Source organism: Lepidochelys olivacea (assembly GCF_965140295.1).
Source record: "Lepidochelys olivacea isolate rLepOli2 genome assembly, chromosome: 2".
NCBI lineage: Eukaryota > Metazoa > Chordata > Testudines > Cheloniidae > Lepidochelys > Lepidochelys olivacea.
In genome coordinates this window covers 3,558,546-3,579,384 of record NC_140412.1, presented here as the reverse complement: position 1 = coordinate 3,579,384, position 20,839 = coordinate 3,558,546, and the positions used below count along the sequence as shown (strand labels likewise).

The 20,839-nt window shown below is 50.2% G+C and overlaps 1 protein-coding gene across 1 annotated transcript in view; it reads left to right on the top strand.

Annotated features, from left to right (window-relative positions):
- ARHGAP39 (Rho GTPase activating protein 39) overlaps positions 1–20,839 on the top strand; it is a 422,273-nt gene that overhangs the window by 390,009 nt on the left and 11,425 nt on the right. Inside the window, exons 9-10 of the mRNA XM_084619553.1 lie at positions 627–718; positions 17,262–17,431. Of these exons, the coding sequence (XP_084475679.1) occupies positions 627–718; positions 17,262–17,431 (262 nt within the window). The remainder of the gene's footprint in view (positions 1–626; positions 719–17,261; positions 17,432–20,839) is intronic.

The following is a 20,839-nucleotide window of genomic DNA, read 5'->3' as shown; positions in this document are numbered from 1 at the left end:
TAAGCTTCTGTAAGATCCAGCAATAGCCCCCAAAGAGCTGGATGGCTGTGCTCAAGTGACCAGCAGGGAAATAGTTAATGCTGCCAGTTAGTAGCATGTATTCCCAGGCTGGAGGAACAGGAGTCCTAGGGCAAATCTGTGCAGACATTAGTGAGCTATACAAGGTACTTTCACAGCTCCTGCAACCACAATATCCAAGCACAATACACATGTAGATAGTAGTGAGGCATCTAAATAGCCATGTGTATTCAATCACAAATTTTATATGGCCAGGCACCATAATAATGCATGTGAGATGCTCACCTTTGTGCACACTTTTCCACGTGGGCAGCCTCTGGTCTGTATGTTTGAAAAGTGGAGTGTTGTCATCATTAGGTTTAAGAGTTAACATACCATTAATCTGACGAAGGTAGTATTCCCCCCTCTCAGCTATTGTTTCAGTCTCTCTGTAGACTCAGGCAGGCAGTATGTTTAAAGTGCTCATCGTTGAGGTATCTAAGTGTTTCTCCAGACTCTGTCTATAACAGGGACTCTGGCCTCAGCCAAAGTAACTGGCCTTCAGCATCCAGTTGTCAGCATCCAGGTGGACCGAGTCTGAAATCTGTGGACATTTCTTTTCTGCACAGAGTGCCTGGAGATATCGACGAGGTCAACGCCCTCAAGCTGCAGGTCGATCAGTGGAAAATCCCCACTGGCTTGGAAGACCCTCATGTTCCTGGTAAGGGTTCCTGACCCCCCTCCCTTCACACATGGAATCCTGGTGCAAGGGGGAGTGGGGAGTGAGTCCTGGCTCTCAGCTTTGTGGGGGTGAAGCCAGCCAAGCCTGGGGTGGGGCCCTGGACAAGGGAGAGAGTGAGAGTAGAGTCTGAGAGCAGGCCTTGGGAATGGGGGGTGGGAGCCCACTTCAGGCACTGGGCATAAGCTGGGGAGGGAGATGAGGAGAGAAAGGACAATGCTAAGGTCTGGTGTGGCAGAGGGGATTGGAGAAGAAGAGCAACCTGGTCTGAGCACCAGGGGAAGAGCTGAGCATGCAGGAACCCTACGGGGGAAGCCCAGTACATGTGGCCCAGCCAGGCAAGCACCAGCTCCAAGGATCCCCAAGGCATAAACACAGGAGACGAGAGCCCTCCCCAATAGTGTGAGCTGTCTGGCTGTGGGACGCGACGGGAGCCCCATCGTCTGGGACTGGAGCTGGGCCACAGGGGCCCTGGCCTCAGGTAAGGGTACACCACTGAATACAGCACATCCATCCCTCCCTTCTTGGAGCCTGGCTGCCCCCGGGGCCACGCAGATGCCAGAGCATGCACCAGCTCTCTCATGTCAGGATTAACATTTTAGAACAAGTGTCCATGCTGCACTGAGGCGGCTGCGTGGCGGAGGTCGGGCTCACCAACAGTTGCTGGCTTGTTAATCACAGCTGAGCGGCCGAGCATGTCAGTATTTAAAGCCTTCCCGTTGATTCCAGCTGTATAATCCGCCAGCCCAGTCTGCTGAGCATCAGCTCTCTGCCTAATCCCTCTCCAGGACACAGAGCAGCAGGAGCATGGAGCTCACGGTGGGAGCATCTGCAAGGGACAACTAGTAACATGGGATCAGTCCTAACCTCTCATATGGCAGGCTGGGGCCAGCAGAGCCAGCAAGAGTAGGGTGGACACTGACCCAGCCTGTGTAGGAGGATAATTAATTTCCCGCATACCCAAAACATAGCAAAGCATCTCAGGGAAGGAGTCTGATCACCGTTCCTCATAGTCAGTAAGGCCAAGAAGAGGTTCAGTTGTATTAACAATAGGATGAAGAACAATAAAGAAGTAGGATAATGGCCATTCTCTAAATCTGCTGTAACAACCTCATTGTCCCATCTCCAACAGGACACAGCAGAGATAGCAAAAAGCCCAGCAAGGGCGGCTGGTAATAGAGGTGTGGGATCCCATAAGGGGATCTCATTCAAAAAAACATTGAGAGACACACAGTCTGCTCATAAACTCAAGTGACCTTGTGCATCACAGGTGAGATCTGGGGCATATTAGTTTGGAGAGTGGAGAGTGAGAGGAGGGCTATGAAATCACAAAGCAGAGAGAAGATGGATCAGTCTTCTACATACCCCATCTTGTGGCACAAGAACGAGGGAGTGCTCAGTGAGATGGCCACACGTTTAGAATGGATAAAGGAAGCACATAGGCAGCCTGTGGAACTCACTGCTGCAGGATATAAAGACAGATAGCTTAGGGACAGATTCTGTCTCGCTGACTCACACTGCATAGTACCGCACAGGGCTGCTCAGGGAATAAAGTGCTTCTCAGAATGAGTAATGAGGGCAGAATCCAGCCCTCAGTGTTTCAAAGAGCTAGCTGTTTGTATGAACACGGGTAGCAGTTTCAGTTCCCACTAACAAGATTGGCCAAGATAAGGGTTATCAAGCTGTGTGCTGCAGGTATAGAGTTGCCAACTGTCTAATCACACAAACCCAAACACCCTTGTTTCACTCCCTACCTCACCCCTTCCCAAGGCCACACTCCTGCCCCGCCACTTCTCTGAGGCCTTGCCCCCCGCTCACTCCAGCCCCCCCCCGTCACTCGCTCTCCCCCACCCTCACTCACTTTCACTGGGCCGGGGGAGGGGGTTGAGGTGCGGGATGGGGTGTGGGCTCTGGGCTGGGGGGTGGAACCAAGGGGTTCAGAGTGTGGGAGGGGGCTGCAGGCTGAGCCTGGGGCAGGGAGTTTGGGTGAGGGAGGGGGCTCAGGGCTGGGGCAGGGGGTTGTGGTGCGGGAGGGGGTGCAGGGTGTGGGCTCTGGTTGTGGTGCAGGAGGGGGTGTGGGGTGCGGGCTCTGGGAGGGAGCTTGGGTGCAGGAGGGGGCTCTGGGTTGGGGCAGGGGGTTGGGGTGTGGGAGGGGGTGAGGGTTGCGGGTTCTGGGAGGGAGTTTGGGTGTGGAAGGGGGCTCAGGGCTGAGCAGGAGGTTGTGGTGTGGGAGGGGGTGCAGGGTGCAGGCTCTGGGAGGGAGTTTGGGTATAGAAGGGGGCTCTGGGCTGGGGTAGGGGGTTGGGATGTGGGAAGGGGTGAGGGGTGCAGGCTCTGGAACGGAGTTTGGATGCAGGAGGGGGCTCAGAGCTGGGGAAGGGGTTGTGGTGCGGGAGGGGGTGCAGGGTGCGGGCTCTGGGAGGAAGTTTTTGTGTAGGGGGGGGCTCAGGGCTGGGGCAGAGGGTTGGGGTGTGGTAGGGGGTGAGGGGTGCAGGCTCTGGAAGGGAGTTTGGATGCAAGAGGGGGCTCAGGGCTGGGGAAGGGGTTGTGGTCCAGGAGGGGGTGCAGGGTGTGGGCTCTGGTTGTAGTGCAGGAGGGGGTGTGGGCTCTGGGAGGGAGTTTGGGTGCAGGCCAAATTCCAGGCCAATGGGATCTGCGGAGTCGGTGCTCAGGGCGGGGGCAGAATGCAGAGACCCTCCTGACCGCGCCTCCTCTTAGGGGTCTCTGCCGGACATGTCACCGCTTCCGGGAGCGGCACAGAGCCAGGGCAGGTAGGGAGCCTGCCTTAGCCCCGCTGCACCACCGGACTTTTAGCATCTTCTGAAATCTTCCGGGTGGGCTTCAGTGGCCTCTGGCAGATCGAGCCTGATTTCGGGAGACTCCTGGCCAAACTGGGAGGATTGGCAACCCTAGGTACAAACTGAGTTCAAATACTATGGAAAAGTTGGATACAGAGTGCTGGCAAAGGGAGGCCAGTTAGCTCTGTGTATACAGCCAAGGGGCTGGAAATCAGGGGAACTAGGTTCAAGTGCTGGTTTAGCCATACACTCATTTTGTGACCTTGGGAAGCTGTTGCATCTGTCTGGCTCAGATTCTTGCTCAGGAACCTCCCAGCCAGGAATAAGTCGCCAGTGTCCATGCATGGGGAATACTGTCCCAGAGAAGTGGTAGGAGCACCCTCACTAGAGACACTTCAAAGCAGACCAGTCCAAGCCTCGTAGGGAAAGTCCCATGCTCACCCCTTCAGGGATGGACTAGATGGGACTGAACATCTTAGACAGGATTTTGATTTCTGTGGTGCTCTTAGTGATGCATAAGCCAGACCAAATCTCTCCATTTAACACACCAGGGGTCATCAGCAGACATCCTAGGATAAGCCTATGTCCTCCGCTAGCCAGGGTGTCCAACCTCTACAACCCTCTAGGACACGTGGCTCCATCTCGTTCTGTTCAGTAAGAGGTAATTTAACCCTGCAGGATAGGAGCGCGGATTTCTGCTCTATTACCTGTGGTAATCTCCTGCCATAACAGAGAGCAGCCGGCTGTAGCTTTTCTGTTCCTCTGGCCTGCAGGGTCTCTTTGGGGACTATGGAAGAGCACGTTGGCCTGTGCACGTGGGCTGGTTCTACATGAGTCCTCAGGAGCCCATTAGCTCCCTTGAGATGGGTTGGCGGGGCTAAAAGATGGCAGAACTGTTGGTGCTTTAGTTAGAGCCCTCTGCAGGGAATCCAGCCCTGGCAAGGCCTGGAAAGCATTTCCCAGGCTGAGCGAGTGCGTGCAGGGCAAAGGGAGCGTGTGTGACGGGGAGAGGCAGAAGGCGAGAGGAAGAACATGCTGTAGGGGCAGGGACCTGCAAGGGGATCAGCCTTTGATCCTGCGAAGATTAGAATGCCAGTGTCCTTTGCGTGTAACCAGCACCAGCTGCTGTTGTGATCTAATTAGGGATGAGATGCCACCATGATGGGGCCCGGGGTACACCTGACAGGTCACTGTGCTGTCCTGGATACTTCCCCTCCCCAGGATCCTGGCATCCCATCAGGCAGGCTGCTCCCAGGGCCCAAGGAATCCTGCTCCGATAAGAAGTGTTAACCTCACCACCGGTTTTTAACAGAAGGGGAGGAATTTCAACCCCTCTGGTGAACACATTTAAGCCTCTCTCTGGGTGCAGCTAACCCCTCCATCCCTGGAAGGGCTCCCTGGCTAACAGTTGTCTGATGAGCAAATATTTTGCCTTTGAGATGTGCCAGCCCAAATGGCAGGTATCTCCACACCATTTCCACAGAGAATACCCCCATTCAACGCTCCCCTGGGAAAGTTATGCTCTCTCGCGGTGTCTCAGAGCACACCCCCAAGCGCTGAGCTGCAGTGAGCGCCACATTTACTCTGCATCAGCAATGAGACTGAGGTGATCCATCTAGAGGTTCAACTCCATTAGAAAGGGAGAGAGAGAGCCAAGGAGAGAGAAGCAGGGAAACCTTGTCTGCTTACTGCCAGTGAGGTAGTGGTGAGGCTGGTCCCCTTATCTTATGTGGCTAGCTAGGAGCCAGGCAGCAGCAGGGTGCTGGCTTTTGTCTCTGCTGGGCCTAGCAATACAGCAACTCAGGGAAATGGCCAGGCAGCTGGAGGGTGTTGGCTTTTTGTCTGTGCTGGGCCTAGCAATACAGCAGATCAGGGAAATGGCCAGGCAGCTGGAGGGTGCTGTTTGGTGTCTGGCACTTCATGCCTCCTTGCAGAATGAAAATCTAGCCTTGCTGTGGCACAGAAGCTGGGAGATCCAGTGCCCCAGTCATGTGGGCAGGTCTAACCTGGGCGACTGCTGCACACCTTCCCCCACACCATTCTACGCTTCCGCCCAGCCATGGGACTGCCCTGAGTTCTGTTCAATGGAGTGAGAGGCTTGGAGGCGAGTGTTAACGCAGATCCTGACAGAGTCTGCAGCATCCCAGAGAAGCTAACACTGCGGTAGATTCTACAGGCCCTCCCACTGGCCAGCGGTGGGGAAACGGCCCAGCCCAGACTTTCGGCACAATGGTCCATGATTACAAATGCTCTTCAGTTCAGGTCATTACAGTACCCGTCCGAGCAGCTCCATGACACAGCGCCAGATCCCACAGTGGTGAGCGCAGGATAGACAGACAGCTCAAAGCCAGAGGGGTCTATTAGATCATGTAACCTGAGCTCCAGTGTGAAAGAGGCCAGAGAATTTCAGCCAATAACCCCACACATTGAGCCCAGTAACTCGTGTTTGACTAAAGCACGTCTGTATAGATACTGACAGGTTTCAGAGTAGCAGCCATGTTAGTCTGTATTCGCAAAAAGAAAAGGAGGACTTGTGGGACCTTAGAGGTGCCACAAGTACTCCTTTTCTTTTTGTATAGATACTGTGGCTGGAGGGACAGGTAGCTCTATGGATGGATAAATCTTCAGAAGAGGTAGGCCCCAGATCGCGCCCTTCCGCTCTTGTTCCCTAAGGTGTCTGTCTTGTTTGGACATGTTCTCTCTGGGCAAGGTTATCCCCCCCCCTTCATTCTCTCACATTCACTCTTACGCTCCCGGTGTCAATGCAAGAAGCAGCTACAGCCTGCTCCTGCTGAGCAGTTTCCTTCAGCTAGCATCCTTCAGTCAGCTGGGGGTTGTTCTCCCTTCCCTGTGGAAATAGTGTGGTAAATAAGGCCTTACTTCATTCGCGATATTGCGGAAATTGCAGATCCTGCAATATGAGGCTTCCACTGCAGTTTTGATTTTCATTCGCTTACTTTGCACGGTCCACAGTTTTGCATACATTGAGGTTTGCAACACACACTTTTCCCCCCTTAGTATAGTGTGAGGCACTGACAGCTGCACAGGGAACACAGCTGGGAGGGGCTCAATTTCACAGCAGGGAGCCTACCAGCAGTGGAATTGACATTCTTGTCGGTTTCATGGCTGCTATTATTTCACATTTCCTCTCTGGTTGGGGCTGCCAGCCCAGCGCTGCACAAGGAAATTCGAAATAATTGGCTACAGTGGGTCAGTGTGGTGGGGTCAGATGCACTGTGGATCAGTGTGGTGAAGCACTCTGGGAGATTGGGACTCCCCCACCCCCCACCAGGGAGATCATACCCCACAGGCTGAGAGCAGCAGGCACCATGTATTTGAACCTACCGTGGCCTCCGGGTAGATTCCCTGCTGCATGTTAGCAGGGTTACACCTGGGATTCAAGAGGAGAGGGTGTCATGTCCTTGATGGGGCCACATCTAGACACATTTCACACCCAAGTGCTGGTTCCTCTGGGGTTTATCTAGCTATTTACAATGATTTTTCTCTCCAAAGCAGCCTTCTCCTGTCCCAGAGGAGGCTGCATGTCAGTGCTGGGTGTACGGGTGTAGTGACATGTACAGCCACCTGGGTCTGCTGAATGGAAGGGGAAGGGGGCCCATTGACTCATTTGGAGACAACTGTGCACTTTAGGGCAGGGCAGTTGCATCATTTGAGGCTGAACAGGGGATGCATGGTGCCTTTGTACAGTGGGGCAGGTGAGCCGACAGCAGTGGGGTTACTAGGGGTTTGGAAGGTTCTTTAGCATTTCCCATTTAGGTATCCAAAATGGCTTCCATCCAATCAGCAGCTAGAGCTCCCAACCCCAAGCACAGTCCTGTCAGGCACAGCAGCACCACCTGAGAATCCATTAGATGTTTCCAATTCAAGCACTGAGCCTGCCTGACCCTACTTAGCTTACCAGAGTTGACAGGTTCACACCACAAGCTGGTGTGAGTACAGGCACTTTTAGCAGCCGGACAGCCATTAACAAGCAGCCTTCCTGACCATTTGGAGATCTATGGGAGGGGCCTCCATTCCAGCTTGCCAGATGCTTGCTGGCCACAGCGAAGTCTTCCAGGTTTGCAGGCACAGCCAGCCCGGTGCTCCCACCAGCTTTCAGAGCTACGTGGGGCTGCTGGCTAAGCCGCTTACTCCATCCCTGGATTCCCTGCAGCCCTTGCTGTAACTACAGGGATGTCTACTCATTTTCTTTATTATTCCCACATCCTGATTCCGCTCCCAGCGTTTCCTGTCAGTCGCACTATCAATCCACTGTCAGCAGCCAGGAATCATCCGCCAGGCTCCAAACCGCAGTCCAGTTGCACTCCCACATCCTGCTAGATGGGACGCCCTGTTCTCTCCTGCATCCTGATAACCTGCCCGCACTGTGTAGCTGCAGCCTGGAAAGGCCAGCTCTGAGGCTATGGCAAATCACTGTCCCTGGAGGCACGTTTCCATCTCCAGACGGTGCCTAATGACACTGGATGTTGGGGAGTTTTTAATATAGCGAACTGACATCTCTGGTAGCATTTTTATTGCTTCCTGAATTCTTTGTGAAGCTGTGGTAGGTGGGGGGAATGGACATTGCTGAGGTCTGTCCACATGCCAGAACTGTAGAATGAGCCAGGTACGTTATTAATAATAATTAATAATCATGGATTAATTCCTATGGAATCTTCCACCTCAGGATCTCAAAGCACTTTATCTATTGCTGCCTCACATCCCTCTTGGGGGGTACAATACAGGTCACGTGGCAATCATTTCAGTCAGCACTGGAGTGTAGCCACCTCTGGGGTGGAGCACAGCAGCTCACAGCAAGGCTGCATAACACTTCAGGACAGGAAGTGAAGAATACGGTGTCTAAGTGAAAACGCAGAAGATGATCTAGGGAGGTGCGTTACGGTCACCCACATTAGAATTTGTCCGAGACACCAGGGTCGTGCCCTAAGCTGTAAGAAGTGCTACCAGATCTGTAACAAACACAAGAGATCAGGGTCATGGTTTCACCTCTTGTCACCTCTGGTAGCGCTCCATGTTAGTCTGTGGGTCTAACCGAGACCGTATTTATTTTGATTGCAGTGGGGCCGGCAGGGAGCCTGGGGCTGCCTAAACCCAGTGGAAGAGAGGTTCCTCGAAGCAGAGTTTCTGTCAGATAGGTGCAAGAGGTGCCTAGGTGTTGAGCTTGCTGTCTGCCCGCCCCGGAGTCAGGCCTCCCCCTGGGGGAACAGAGCAACAGTTACGTTGGGGGGACTCCTGCCCCGCTGCCGGGCTGTCACAGTCAGGGATTGTTTTGGGGACAGAACCTCGATGGGAAGCAAAGGCACCTCTGTGGAGGGATTGGGGCTTGTCCCACATGCACAGGTCTCCTGCTCAGAAGCAGGCAGCTGCATGATGTTGGACCCTCCCCAGAGCTGACTGACTGCACAACACTGGCTTCCGTAGGACAGACGCAAGGTGTGCCAACCCCAGAGGGAATCGCGAGCAGTGCACGGAGTCTGCTTATAGCACTGAAACGCAGCCACCTCTGGGATGAGCGTGGCAGCACATTCCCTATCAGAAAAGGCTACACATGGTGTGTAGGAGGGACAGTGAAGAACCCCGTGTGCAGCTGACACTGCCGGGGGAGAGTTTTCCCACGAACCAGGACGAATGACTCTAGTGAACAGTGCCCTGGGATGCCAAATGAGCACAAGTGGACACACACACACACACACACTAAGTCACGCACACCTCTCCGTACCACAGCACCCCTTGCGTTGTGCTGGGGCAGTGGGGCCTGTACTGACTAAGACGGGAGAGTGACCCCTACTGAGTCATAAATATAGCTTCCTGCAATGCCTGGGCTTTCTCCGGGTGGGGTAAGGGGCGTCATCTGGGAATCCTTTGTTTCCTTGGTTTTTATTTCAGTCCCTTGGAGGCAGCCTTCCCACATTGCTTGTAGCTACTTCTCTTGACTCCCAGCTGCACAGAGGGTCCTGGAGAAAGTAGCTCCGTGTATTTGCTCCTTCAGCACAGAAGAAGTTGTCACACCGGCTCACCATGTTATAGCTACGAAAGCCCATCCAGAGAGTTCCAAAGAGATTTATGTTTAAAAGTGGTTCTGTCTATTGAAGAGCAAATGCTATCATTGCCTTAGTTCGTTTGTATGACAGTGAAGACTGCGTTTCTGTACTCACTGAAGACCATTTTCACATGAGTGGAATGTGAACCCTGCCATCCTGGCCAAATTCCAAAGTGTTTCATTCCATTCTGCTTCCTACATCCTCCCTGCCATTTGGGTGCAGGATTCTCTTTCACTTCCTGCCCTGAAATGCTGGATGGCATTGATTAATGTTCTTAACAGCCGTCATGTTCCACCCCAGAGCTGGCTGCATTTCAATGGTGCGGGAAGTGCTTTGAGATTCCGTCTCGGCGGCTATCATCCTGGCTTTTGTTGCTTTGAGATTAGACTTGCAATATGTTGTTCTAAGGCACAGCCCCATGCACAACTTGGGCACTGCACTAGCGTGTGTGTGATGTGACGCATTTTGCAGCAAGCAAGGGATGCGTTGTTCTGGGTTCTATTGATTTGGATCATTAAGGCCCTAGCTGGCCACCCCAGCCTGGTGCCTGCCTCCCGGAGAGATTAGACCCGCTATCCTCAGTGCCACATAAACAATCAATCACATCACTTTCGTCCGTTTCCCTGCTAGCCAGTAAATGGGCTCCGGCAATGCCAGTCAGTAGTGACTGATGGCTGCTCATTTAACAGTGTAGCGCAGCCAGCAGGAAGGACACGTTGATCCCGATTGTAGCTCTCCCGTTGTTTAATGGGAACACCCCATAAGAGATGGCACCCAGCAGCCCAAGATGGGGCCATCTTGCCTTGCATGCTAGTGAACCTCAGTTCATAGCAGCCACACAGAGCTGTGTACTGCTGCTGCAGACAATGACCTGCTTGTGTATCCTGTCACAGCCCCATCATGCCCAGGCTGCGCACTGAATCTGACACATCTTTTCAGCCAACACCTAGGGGCACAGCGCACAGAGCTGAGAAAGAGCAGCACACTTGCATCAGCAGGCTGCTGAGCCATCAGGTGGCCCATCCATGCACACAGAACAAATGCTGGCACCATGTCTCCACTGAGACAAGGTCAGATGGGGACTGAGAGGGAGATTTCATCCTGGCAGATGCCGTGTGGCGGGTAAGCTGCAGTGATTACGGGGCCCTGAGTCCGCGGTGTCTCGGCTGCTGGCTTTCGGAAGCCAGGGAGCATGACTGCCTCCAGGGGGCAGTGTGTCTTCCAGATGTCTCTACAAAGAATTACCCCAGCCTGGGGCCATGGGAGCCTGGGTACAGTGCTGCTGGGCACAGTTCATGTGACATGGGGTCTGGCCCTGACATTCCCAGTGCAGCCCTCACTTGGCAAAATTTGCCCGTGGCTGCTGTTTTGTGTAACCCCCGTCCTGTCAGGTACTGGCCGTGGCACCAGTACCAGCATCCCACAGCAGCAGGCAGCCCAGAGTGGGTCAGAAGCTGCACCTATAAGTTGCTGGGTATTAATGTAAAGATCAAATGAAGAACGACACCAAACTCCTCTCTTGCCATGCAGGGTCCTGGAGTGAATTTACCCTTGAAGCAAACTGGTCTCATACTCCTAGCCCAGCATTTTCATTGATACATTGCACCTTCCTTTCCAGGGATGAACCCGCTGCCGGGAGCTAGTCAGTATCATTTGACAAATGGGGAAACTGAGGCAGCAACCAGCCAGGACCTGAGCCTGCAGGCTCTTTGCAGGGGGAGCATTTTTCCCCTCCAATGGGAATTCAGCCCATGGCAAAGGCAGGATTGGGCTCTAAGTAACCTGCTCATGCTGTGGCAGATCCCGGGCTAGAACTCAGGTCTTCTGGCTCCCAGTTGTGCCTTAAGCACAGGTTGATTCTTCCTCCTTTAGTTCACTGTAGCCTGACTCCTGTCTATAAAGGATTCACCTGGATGGACTCCCAGCAAACAATGGTCCCTCTAGTGCCAGATTTGTGGAGTGCCCACTTACCTGCCAGTTCCCTTTGGAGCAGCCTCTCAGGGAAGAGAGTGTAGGTGGGGAGCAGACAGCGGAAGGTTTCTGTGACAGTTTTTCCAACCAGCCTTCTCCCCCAGTAGGGTTAGCCAGTAAATCCTAAATCTGTTTGCAGGACCAGTGTGTAACTGTGTCCATAAAAACCCCACAGCTTGTCTCTCCAGGGAGAAAAGAGTAGCTCAGAAAGAAGAACATTATTATTGGCTTAACCAGGAGATCTTCAAAGATCTAAAACTCAAAAAAGAGCCCTACAAAAAGCGGAAACTCGGTCAAATTACAAAGGATGAATATAAACAAATAACACAAGTATGTAGGGACAAAATTAGAAAGGCCAAGGCACAAAATGAGATCAAACTAGCTAGGGACATAAAGGGTAACAAGAAAATAGTCTACAAATACATTATAAGCAAGAGGAAGACCAAGGACAGAGTGGGGCCATTACTCAATGACAGGGCAAAGACAATAACATAAAATGTGGAAATGGCAGGGGTGTTTAATGACTTCTTTGTTCTGGTTTCCACCAAGACTGGTGGTGATTGGATGTCTAACATAGTGAATGCCAGTGAAAATGAGGTAGGATCAGAGTCTAAAATAGGGAAAGAACAAGTCAAAAATTACTTGGACAAGTTAAATGTCTTCAATCACCAGAGCCTGATTAAATGCATCCTAGAATACTCAAGGAGCTGACTGAGGAGATATCTGAGCCATTAGCAATTATCTTTGAAAATTCATGGAAGACCAGAGACATTCCAGAAGACTGGAAAAGGGCAAATATAGTGCCCATCTATAAAAAGGGAAATAAGGACAATCCGGGGAATTACAGACCAGTCAGCTTAACTTCTGTACCCGGAAAGATAATGGAGCAAATAATTAAGCAATCAATATGCAAACACCTAGAAGGTAATAAGGTGATAAGTAACAGTCAGCATGAATTTGTCAAGAACAAATCGTGTCAAACCAAGCTGACAGCTTTCTTTGACAGGGTAACAAGCCTTGTGGATGGGGGGAAATGGTAGATGTGGTGTATCTTGACTTTAGTAAGGCTTTTGATACTGTCTCACATGACCTCATAAACAAACTGGGGAAATACAATCTAGATGGAGCTACGATAAGGTGGGTGCATAACTGGTTGGAAAACCATTTGCAGAGAGTAGTTATCAGTGGTTCACAGTCATGCTGGAAGGGCATAACGAGTGGGGTCCTGCAGGGATCAGTTCTGGGTCTAGTTCTGTTCAATATCTTCATCAATGATTTATATAATGGCATAGAGAGTACACTTATAAAGTTCGCGGACAAATTCAAAATGATCTGGACAAATTAGAGAAATGGTCTGAAGTAAATAGGATGAAATTCAATAAGGACATATGCAAAGTGCTCCACTTAGGAAGGAACAATCAGTTGCACACATACAAAATGGGAAATGACTCCCTAGGAAGGAGTACTGGGGAAAGTGGTCTGGGGGTCATAGTGGATCACAAGCTAAATATGAGTCAACAGTGTAACACTGTTGCAAAAAAAAGCAAACATCATTCTGTGCTGTATTAGCGGGAGTATTGTAAGGAAGACACAAGAAGTAATTCTTCCTTTCTACTCTGCGCTGATTAGGCCTCAACTGGAGGATTGTGTCCAGTTCTGGGCGCCACATTTCAGGAAAGATGTGGACAAATTGGAGAAAGTCCAGAGAAGTGATGAAAGGTCTAGAAAACATGACCTATGAGGGAAGATTGAAAAAAATGGGTTTGTTTAGTCTGGAGAAGAGAAGACTGAGAGGGGACATGATAACAGTTTTCAAGTACATAAAAGATTGTTGTTACAAGGAGGAGGGAGAAAAATTGTTCTTGTTAACCTCTGAGGCTAGGACAAGAAGCAATGGGCTCAGATTGCAGCAAGGGAGGGTTAGGTTGAACATCAGGAAAAACTTCCTGTCAGGGTGGTTAAGCATTGGAATAAATTGCCTTTGGAGGCTGTGGAATCTCCATCATTGGAGATGTTTAAGAGCAGGTTGGACAAACACCTGTCGGGGATGGTCTAGACAATAGTCCTGCCTTGAGTGCAGGGGACTGAACTAGATGACCTCTCGAGGTCTCTTCCAGTTCTATGATTCTGTGATTGATCAGTTCCTCTTCCCATGGCAGGAGAATGCCACATTACAGACTCTCTTTGAGCATGTATCTCACTGACCAAAGGGCTGTTCTGCCAAATACTGCTTACCAGTGCACTTCCTTGGCGGTCTCCCACGCCAGCACCGGCCCGGCCAGCGGTGAGCGGAGCTGGCTGAAAGGCAGTGGAGATTATTCCAGCCCTTTAAGCAAAATAGAAACTGGATTTCCATTCGCCATCTTTTCTCATTTGCTTTTGTGCGAGCGGGTTTTGGGTTCCCATGGATTTGGGTCCCTGCCCCTGGCTGATCCTCATTCTGTGATGACGTAGCAAACTCCCTCACAGCACAGCTGCCCCTCTCCGTGGTGCCCGCATAGGAGGATGAATCTGTGCTGCTGGTGCCCCAGTTAGGGCTGGCCCATGGCATCTGTATGGGGTCGAGTCATGGGGTTTTTCCACGGCTGCCTCTTTTGTTCATTGCATGACTCCTGACCAGTCCAGAGCCCTGACACAGAGGCTCTACCTGTCTCCTTCCCCTGCGTCTCTCATAAGCTGGATGCTTCTTGTTCTCTGGCTGTCATTCAGCTTCCTCTTGGCCTGAGGCTGTGCACTCTCAGTGACCCAGTTCCAGGGCTTTGTGCATCGATACACACCACTTACAGAATCCACCTGGTTGTGCCGGTGCCCATCTTTGGCTGGTGCATTGCTGCTCCCTGGGATGCCCAGGGTGACGTTTTCCTGCAGCTGCAGCGATTCCTCAGGAAACCTGCCTTGGCTGTAATTGCTGCGCTCTGAGTCAGTAAAGCTGCTCTGCATTGTTAGCCCTGCAATGGGCTGGTTGCAGGAAATTGATCAGCAAGTGCTCTGGGAACCATCTCCTCTCTCTAACTTGGCTGAGCGCAGATGCATGACTGAGGGTCTGGGTCTGTGAGCTGAAGAGGGGCTGGCACTGTCAAACCAAGCGTATGCTCTATAGAAACAGTGGGCTTGCCAGAGCGAAACAGGAATAGAAATGGGCCTGGGGGTGAGGTGTTAAATATTACTGGATTTAAACCTCTCACCGTCAGTGGTGGGAAACATAAATATAATCAGCCCCTTGGTTCTGGATAAGAGCCTCCTACTGCTGTGACGGGTTCGATCACAGAGCCCCCTTGGGACTGTTACCTGATGTGCTTAGACTACCTCTGAGCCTGTTTTCTCTGTCAGCTTGGGCCTCCAGAACCCTGTCTTGTTGAGCGAGACACACTAGCCTGCTGCAACACAGACCCAGGGTCTGAACCACGCCCCCAAAGCTGCAAACGTAACTGAAAACATCTTAGCAAGTGCTCCTGTCTCCAGCACCCAGACACCCAGCTCCCAATGGGATCCAAACCCTAAATAAATCTTTTTTTATTTTTAAAGCTTATACAGGGTAAACTCATAAATTGTCCGCCCTCTGTAACACTGATAGAGAAATATGCACAGCTGTTTGTTCCCCCAGGTATTAATCACTTACTCTGGCTTAATTAATAAACAAAAGTGATTTTATTAAGTATAAAAAGTAGGATTTAAGTGGTTTCAAGTAGTCATAGACAGAATAAAGTAAGTTACTAAGTAAAATAAATCAAAATACGCAAGGCTAACTTAATACATTAAGAAACTGAATACAGGTAAATCTCACCCTCAGAGATGTTCAAATAAGCTTCTTTCACAGACTAGACTCCTTCCTAGTCTGGGCCCAATCCTTTCCCCTGGTTCAGACCTTGTTAGTTCCAGCAGGCATCTTAGGTGAAAAGCAGGGGATTCCACATGACTGGGACCCTTTGTTCTGTTCCACCCCCTTTAATAGCTTTGGCACATGGAGGTAATCCTTTGTCTCTCTCTGCGTTCCCACCCCTCCTTCTAAATGGAAAAGGACCAGGTTTAAGATGGATTCCAGTACCAGATGACATCAGGGACACAGAAAGGCTTGCAAGTAAACAGAGCCATTTACAACCAATTGTCCTAGTTAATGGGAGCCATCAAGATTCCAAGCCACCATTGATGGCCCACACTTTGCATAGTTACGGTAGGACCTCAGAGTAATACTTCATATTTCTAGCTTCAGATACAAGAATGATACATTCATACAAATAGGATGAACACACTCAGTAGATTATAAGCTTTGTAATGATACCTTAAAAGAGACCTTTTGCATAAAGCATATTCCAGTTACATTGTATTTACACTCATAAGCATATTTCCATAAACATATGGAGTGCAATCTGCTACCTGTTAATGGACTTGCTCCTTTAGCTCAAGTGGCAGAGGCTCCTGGAGTTAGCGCTAAAAGTCCTGGGTTCAGTTCTTGCTCATGACCCCTAATAGGGAGCCATCACACAAACCCAACAGCCTTGAATGTGTGGGTGAGAAGCAGAAGCCCAACTCCTCATCTGGTGTCGATCAGGGGAGGTTCACTGACTCCTGCCAATTCCATCTGAGGATCTGGCCCCCAAAGGGAAGGTGACCCGCCTAGTTTCCAAGGGGAGTGAAATGCAACAAAGTATATAAGCAGCATTGGGGCGAACGGCTGGTTAGATTCCTGGAAGAGCTGTTTGCTGTGGTCCCCGGCAGTGGCTTTCCCCCAGAACCCTTCTCCCAATGGGCTAAGGATACGTGCTCTCTCCCAAGTGTGCAGCATCGATCGCTCTCTAAGCAGCGACGCTTCCTGCGAGTTGGTGCCCAGTGTAGGACTCTAAACCGAACCAAAACAGCACCCATGGAAGCACGCTCCCTTCAGCCTCGGGCCAGTCGCTTCATGCCTGACCTTTGCGTTTATGCCAGGGACGACTAGCGGCCGGCCCTCTGCACATTGGGGCAAGGTGGCTGTGAGCTCTGGGGCTCACTCATTAGCTGCCACAGGCTTCTTGGCTGAAATCCATTGGATAGAGCCAGTGCCCTCAGATGGCCGTAACTACAAGGACCTTTGTACATTGATAAGCTGTCGTCCTCCTCGGGGATCTGATAGAAACACCACAGTCCCTCCCCCGCCTCACCCCATACCCAGGGGCCCTAGAAATGCCATATCTCCTCCCCCCACCTCACCTGAACTCAGGGGCCCATAAGGAACAAGTGGGTCAGATTTCAAGTCTGTACGTAGAAAGATGAACAATTGAAATCCCGAGGCAGGTTGGTGACTCTGATGGGAAGGTCAGTCGGAGATCAACATGGCATGGGAGCGCCTGCCACATGTCAAGATGCTGGCTCCTTGGGGACATGGAAATGATGGCACTGCCATGCCGGGACAGACCTCCACGTAGGATTAGGTGGGGTAGAAGCAGAGAGTGAAACTGACTAGGCTGCTTGGATTGCCCCAGGGGCGCAGCTGGCATTCCAAACTCTCTAAGAACCCTGGCTACATCAAAGCTGCCCCAAGTCAGATTTGCTGGATCGGGGCTTCCAATGCCTGGTGCACTCCCCCATTCATGCTGCCCACACCCCCACATGCCCTGCCCCACTCTACCCAGCACCCTGCCCCATCCCTGCACACTCAGCTCTGCATCTCTCTTTTTTAACCTAACACAAGCTCTGCTACTTGTCTCCTCTCCGCAGCGTCATTGCTGAAGCTCTGGTACCGGGAGCTGGAGGAGCCGCTGATTCCCCATGAGTTCTACGAACAGTGCATCACCCACTACGAGAACCCAGAGGCAGCCATCGCAGTCATCCACTCTTTGCCCAGGATCAACAAAACGGTGCTCTGCTACCTCATCCGCTTCCTACAGGTAGGGCAGGGGGGCGGGCTCCAGCCAGGGGGGCTCACCCGTGGCTGTGTTGATACAGTCCTCTGCCTTGTCACGCAGCTCACTCCCAGCTTCGCTGCACTTATGGACGCTATTGCATTGACCCTTGTTGTGTTCTGGGGATTTGGTACTGTATCACTCAGCCACTGTAAATAAGACCGATAAGCTCACTGATATTGTTACTCGGGCTGTCAAGCAATTAAAAAAAATTAATCACGAGTAATCATGCAATTAATCATGCTGTTAAAAGGTAATAAAATACTATTTGTATAAATATTTTTAGATGTTTTCCACATTTTCAAATATATGGATTTCAGTTACAACACAGAATACAAAGTGTACGGTGCTTACTTTATATTTATTTTTTATTATAAATATTTGCACTGTAAAAATAAAAGAAATAGATTTTTCAATTTACCTAATACAGGTACTGTAGAGCAATCTCTTTATCATGAAAGTTGAACTTACAAATGTAGAATTATGTACAAAAAATAAGTACATTCAAAAATAAAACAATGTGAAACCGTAAAGCCTACAAGTCCACTCAGTCCTACTTCTTGTTCAGCCAGTCGCTCAGACAAACAAATTTGTTTACATTTGCAGGAGATAATGCTGCCCGCTTCTTGTTTACAATGTCACTAGAAAGTGAGAACAGATGGTTTCATGGCACTGTTGTAGCCGGCGTTGCAAGATATTTATGTACCAGATGCACTAAAGATTCATATGTCCCTTCATGCTTCAACCACCATTCCAGAGGACATGCAGCCATGCTGATAACGGGTTCTGCTCAATATCGATCCAAAGTAGTTCAGACCAACACATGTTCATTTTCATCATCTGAGTCAGCTGTCAGCAACAGAAGGTTGATTTTCTTTTTTGGTGGTTCGGGTTCTGTAGTCTCCGCATCAGAGTGTTGCTCTTTTAAGACTTCTGAAAGCATGCTCCACACCCCATCCTGAGCAAATTTTGAAAGGCACTTCAGATTCTTAAATCTTGGGCCAAGTGCTGTAGCTATCTTTAGAAATCTCACATTGGTACCTTCTTTGCGTTTTGTGAAATCCGCAGTGAAAGTATTCTTAAAATGAACAACATGTGCTGGAACAACATCATCTGAGACTGCTATTAACATGAAATATCTGGCAGAATGCTGGTAAAACACAGAGCAGGAGACATACAATTCTCCCCCAAGGAGTTCAGTCACAAATTTAATTAACGCATTATTTTTTAATGAGTGTCATCAGCATGGAAGCATGTCCTCTGGAGTGGTGGCCAAAGCATGAAGGGGAATATGAACGTTTAGCATATCTGGCATATAAATAACTTGCAATTCCAGCTACAAAAGTGCCATGTGAATGTCTGTTCTCACTTTCAGGTGACACTGTAAATAAGAAGTGGGCAGAATTATCTCCCATAAATGTAAAAAAACTTGTTTGTCTTAGCAATTGGCTGAACAAGAAGTAGGACTTAGTGGACTTGTAGGCTCTAAAGTTTTACATTGTTTTGTTCTTTAGTGCAGTTATGTAACAAAAAAAATCTACATTTGTAAGTTGCACTTTCACAATAAAAAGATTGCACTACAGTACTTGTATGAGGTGAACTGAAAAATACTATTTCTTTTGTTTATAATTTTTACATTGCAAATATTTGTAATAAAAATAATATAAAGTGAGCAGTGTACACTTTGTATTCTGTGTTGTAACTGAAATAAATATATTTGAAAATGTAGAAGAATGTCCAAAATATTTAATAAATTTCAATTGGTATTCTATTATTTAACTGTGAGATTAAAATTGCGATTAATCGTGATTAATTTTTTTAATCAGGATTAATTTTTTTGAGTTAATCACGTGAGTTAACTGCGATTAATGGACAGCCCTAATTGTTACCCTTCCATGTTACCCCATGTGTACATCACATTACAGCAGTGACACACATTTCCTGTCCTTCCTGGCCCAACACTGGACACAAAGCTACACACAGAGCCACAGCTCATAATAATAGTCACACTTCAGGGCAACTACTGCTGCATTCCCCATCCGTGGCCCACCAAGGGCATCCACTGTAGGCTTCTGGCTCCCAGCCATCACCTCTCTTGGTGAGAGATCCGCATCTCACTCCCTCCTGACTGGGGTTTTAAGGCTACACAGCTCCCTGGGTTACACTGCAATGTCCCCAGCAAACCAGACCAGCTAAACAGCCCAGAGCCTGTGCCTTGCTTTCTTTGCAATGGCCATGACCAGTGTGTTGCCTGCAGTTATAAGGTGTTGCCTGCAGCTGAGTTATCCTACAACTCCTTCTAAGCAAGTACATTTATTCATAAGCTAAAAGCATTACAGAGAAAATGTGTTAAAACAATCAAAGAACCTACACGCCTGCTAAAAAGCCTACCAGAGATCACCCATTGGAGCCCTGTCAACATGCATCCCTACCTCGAGGGAACTCCCTCCTGCTCGGACACAGCATTGCAGGGGACTTTGCATCACACCCCCTCTGGAGGCCACTTTCTCAGCGATAATGACCAGCCCCAGCCAGTCTCTTCTCTGGACTCTCTTACTTGGTCTCCTGTGGCTCCATCCTCCGGCCAAGTGACAAAACTTCAGTCCCCTTCCGGGGTTCAGCTCTAAGCCAAAGGTCCTTCACTACCACCACCACCCCAGCCTTTTCCCTGATGGCCTTCTGCCCCTTGTAGGCATCTGTCTCATTCCCTGGTCCTTGCAGAGCCTACCTAAGGCTCTCTCCACTCTAGGGCCCCACCACAGGAGCTGACCCTGCTCCTGTAGCTCTGCTCTCTGGCCACAGCCAATCCCAGTGACTGGACCTGCCTTCACGCCCTTCCCATGGAGAGGGAGCTCCCCAGAGCTCCTCTCTCCTGGGTCTTTTCCCCTCAACCACCCTGCTCAGCTGCTTATACAACCCAGCTCCACCGCCTCTGGCCAGGTCATTCGTTAATCACCTCCCAGGTGCGGAGCATAGCTAAGCAGGTTCTTTCCTTTGCTTTACAGGTGATGGGGTTAAGCCCATCACAGGCCTAGTAGGGTAAGTCCTTCCCCAAGGATGGTGTGCCCCTTAGGCAGAAGGTCCTGCTCACTCGCTGGAGCAGAAAGCAGGCCCCGAGTCAGTTTAAACTCAGGCTATTTATCCCAAAGGTCTTTCTTTGTCTGTTGGTGTCTGGAGAACCCAGTCTGAACCAGTCTAGGGAGCCTCTCCAGGAGGGGTGGACCTCTCGAGGGGTCGCAACCTGGCTGGTTTGCCTTGATCACCTCCCACGGGTTTTAGTTCCTGGAGGAGCTGTGGTCCCCCTCCCCCATGGAGTAGAACACAGTCAGACATAAACCATTCAATTAAAACAATGGACCGCAAAGGAGAAAGTCGCCGTTCCTGTCACAAGCC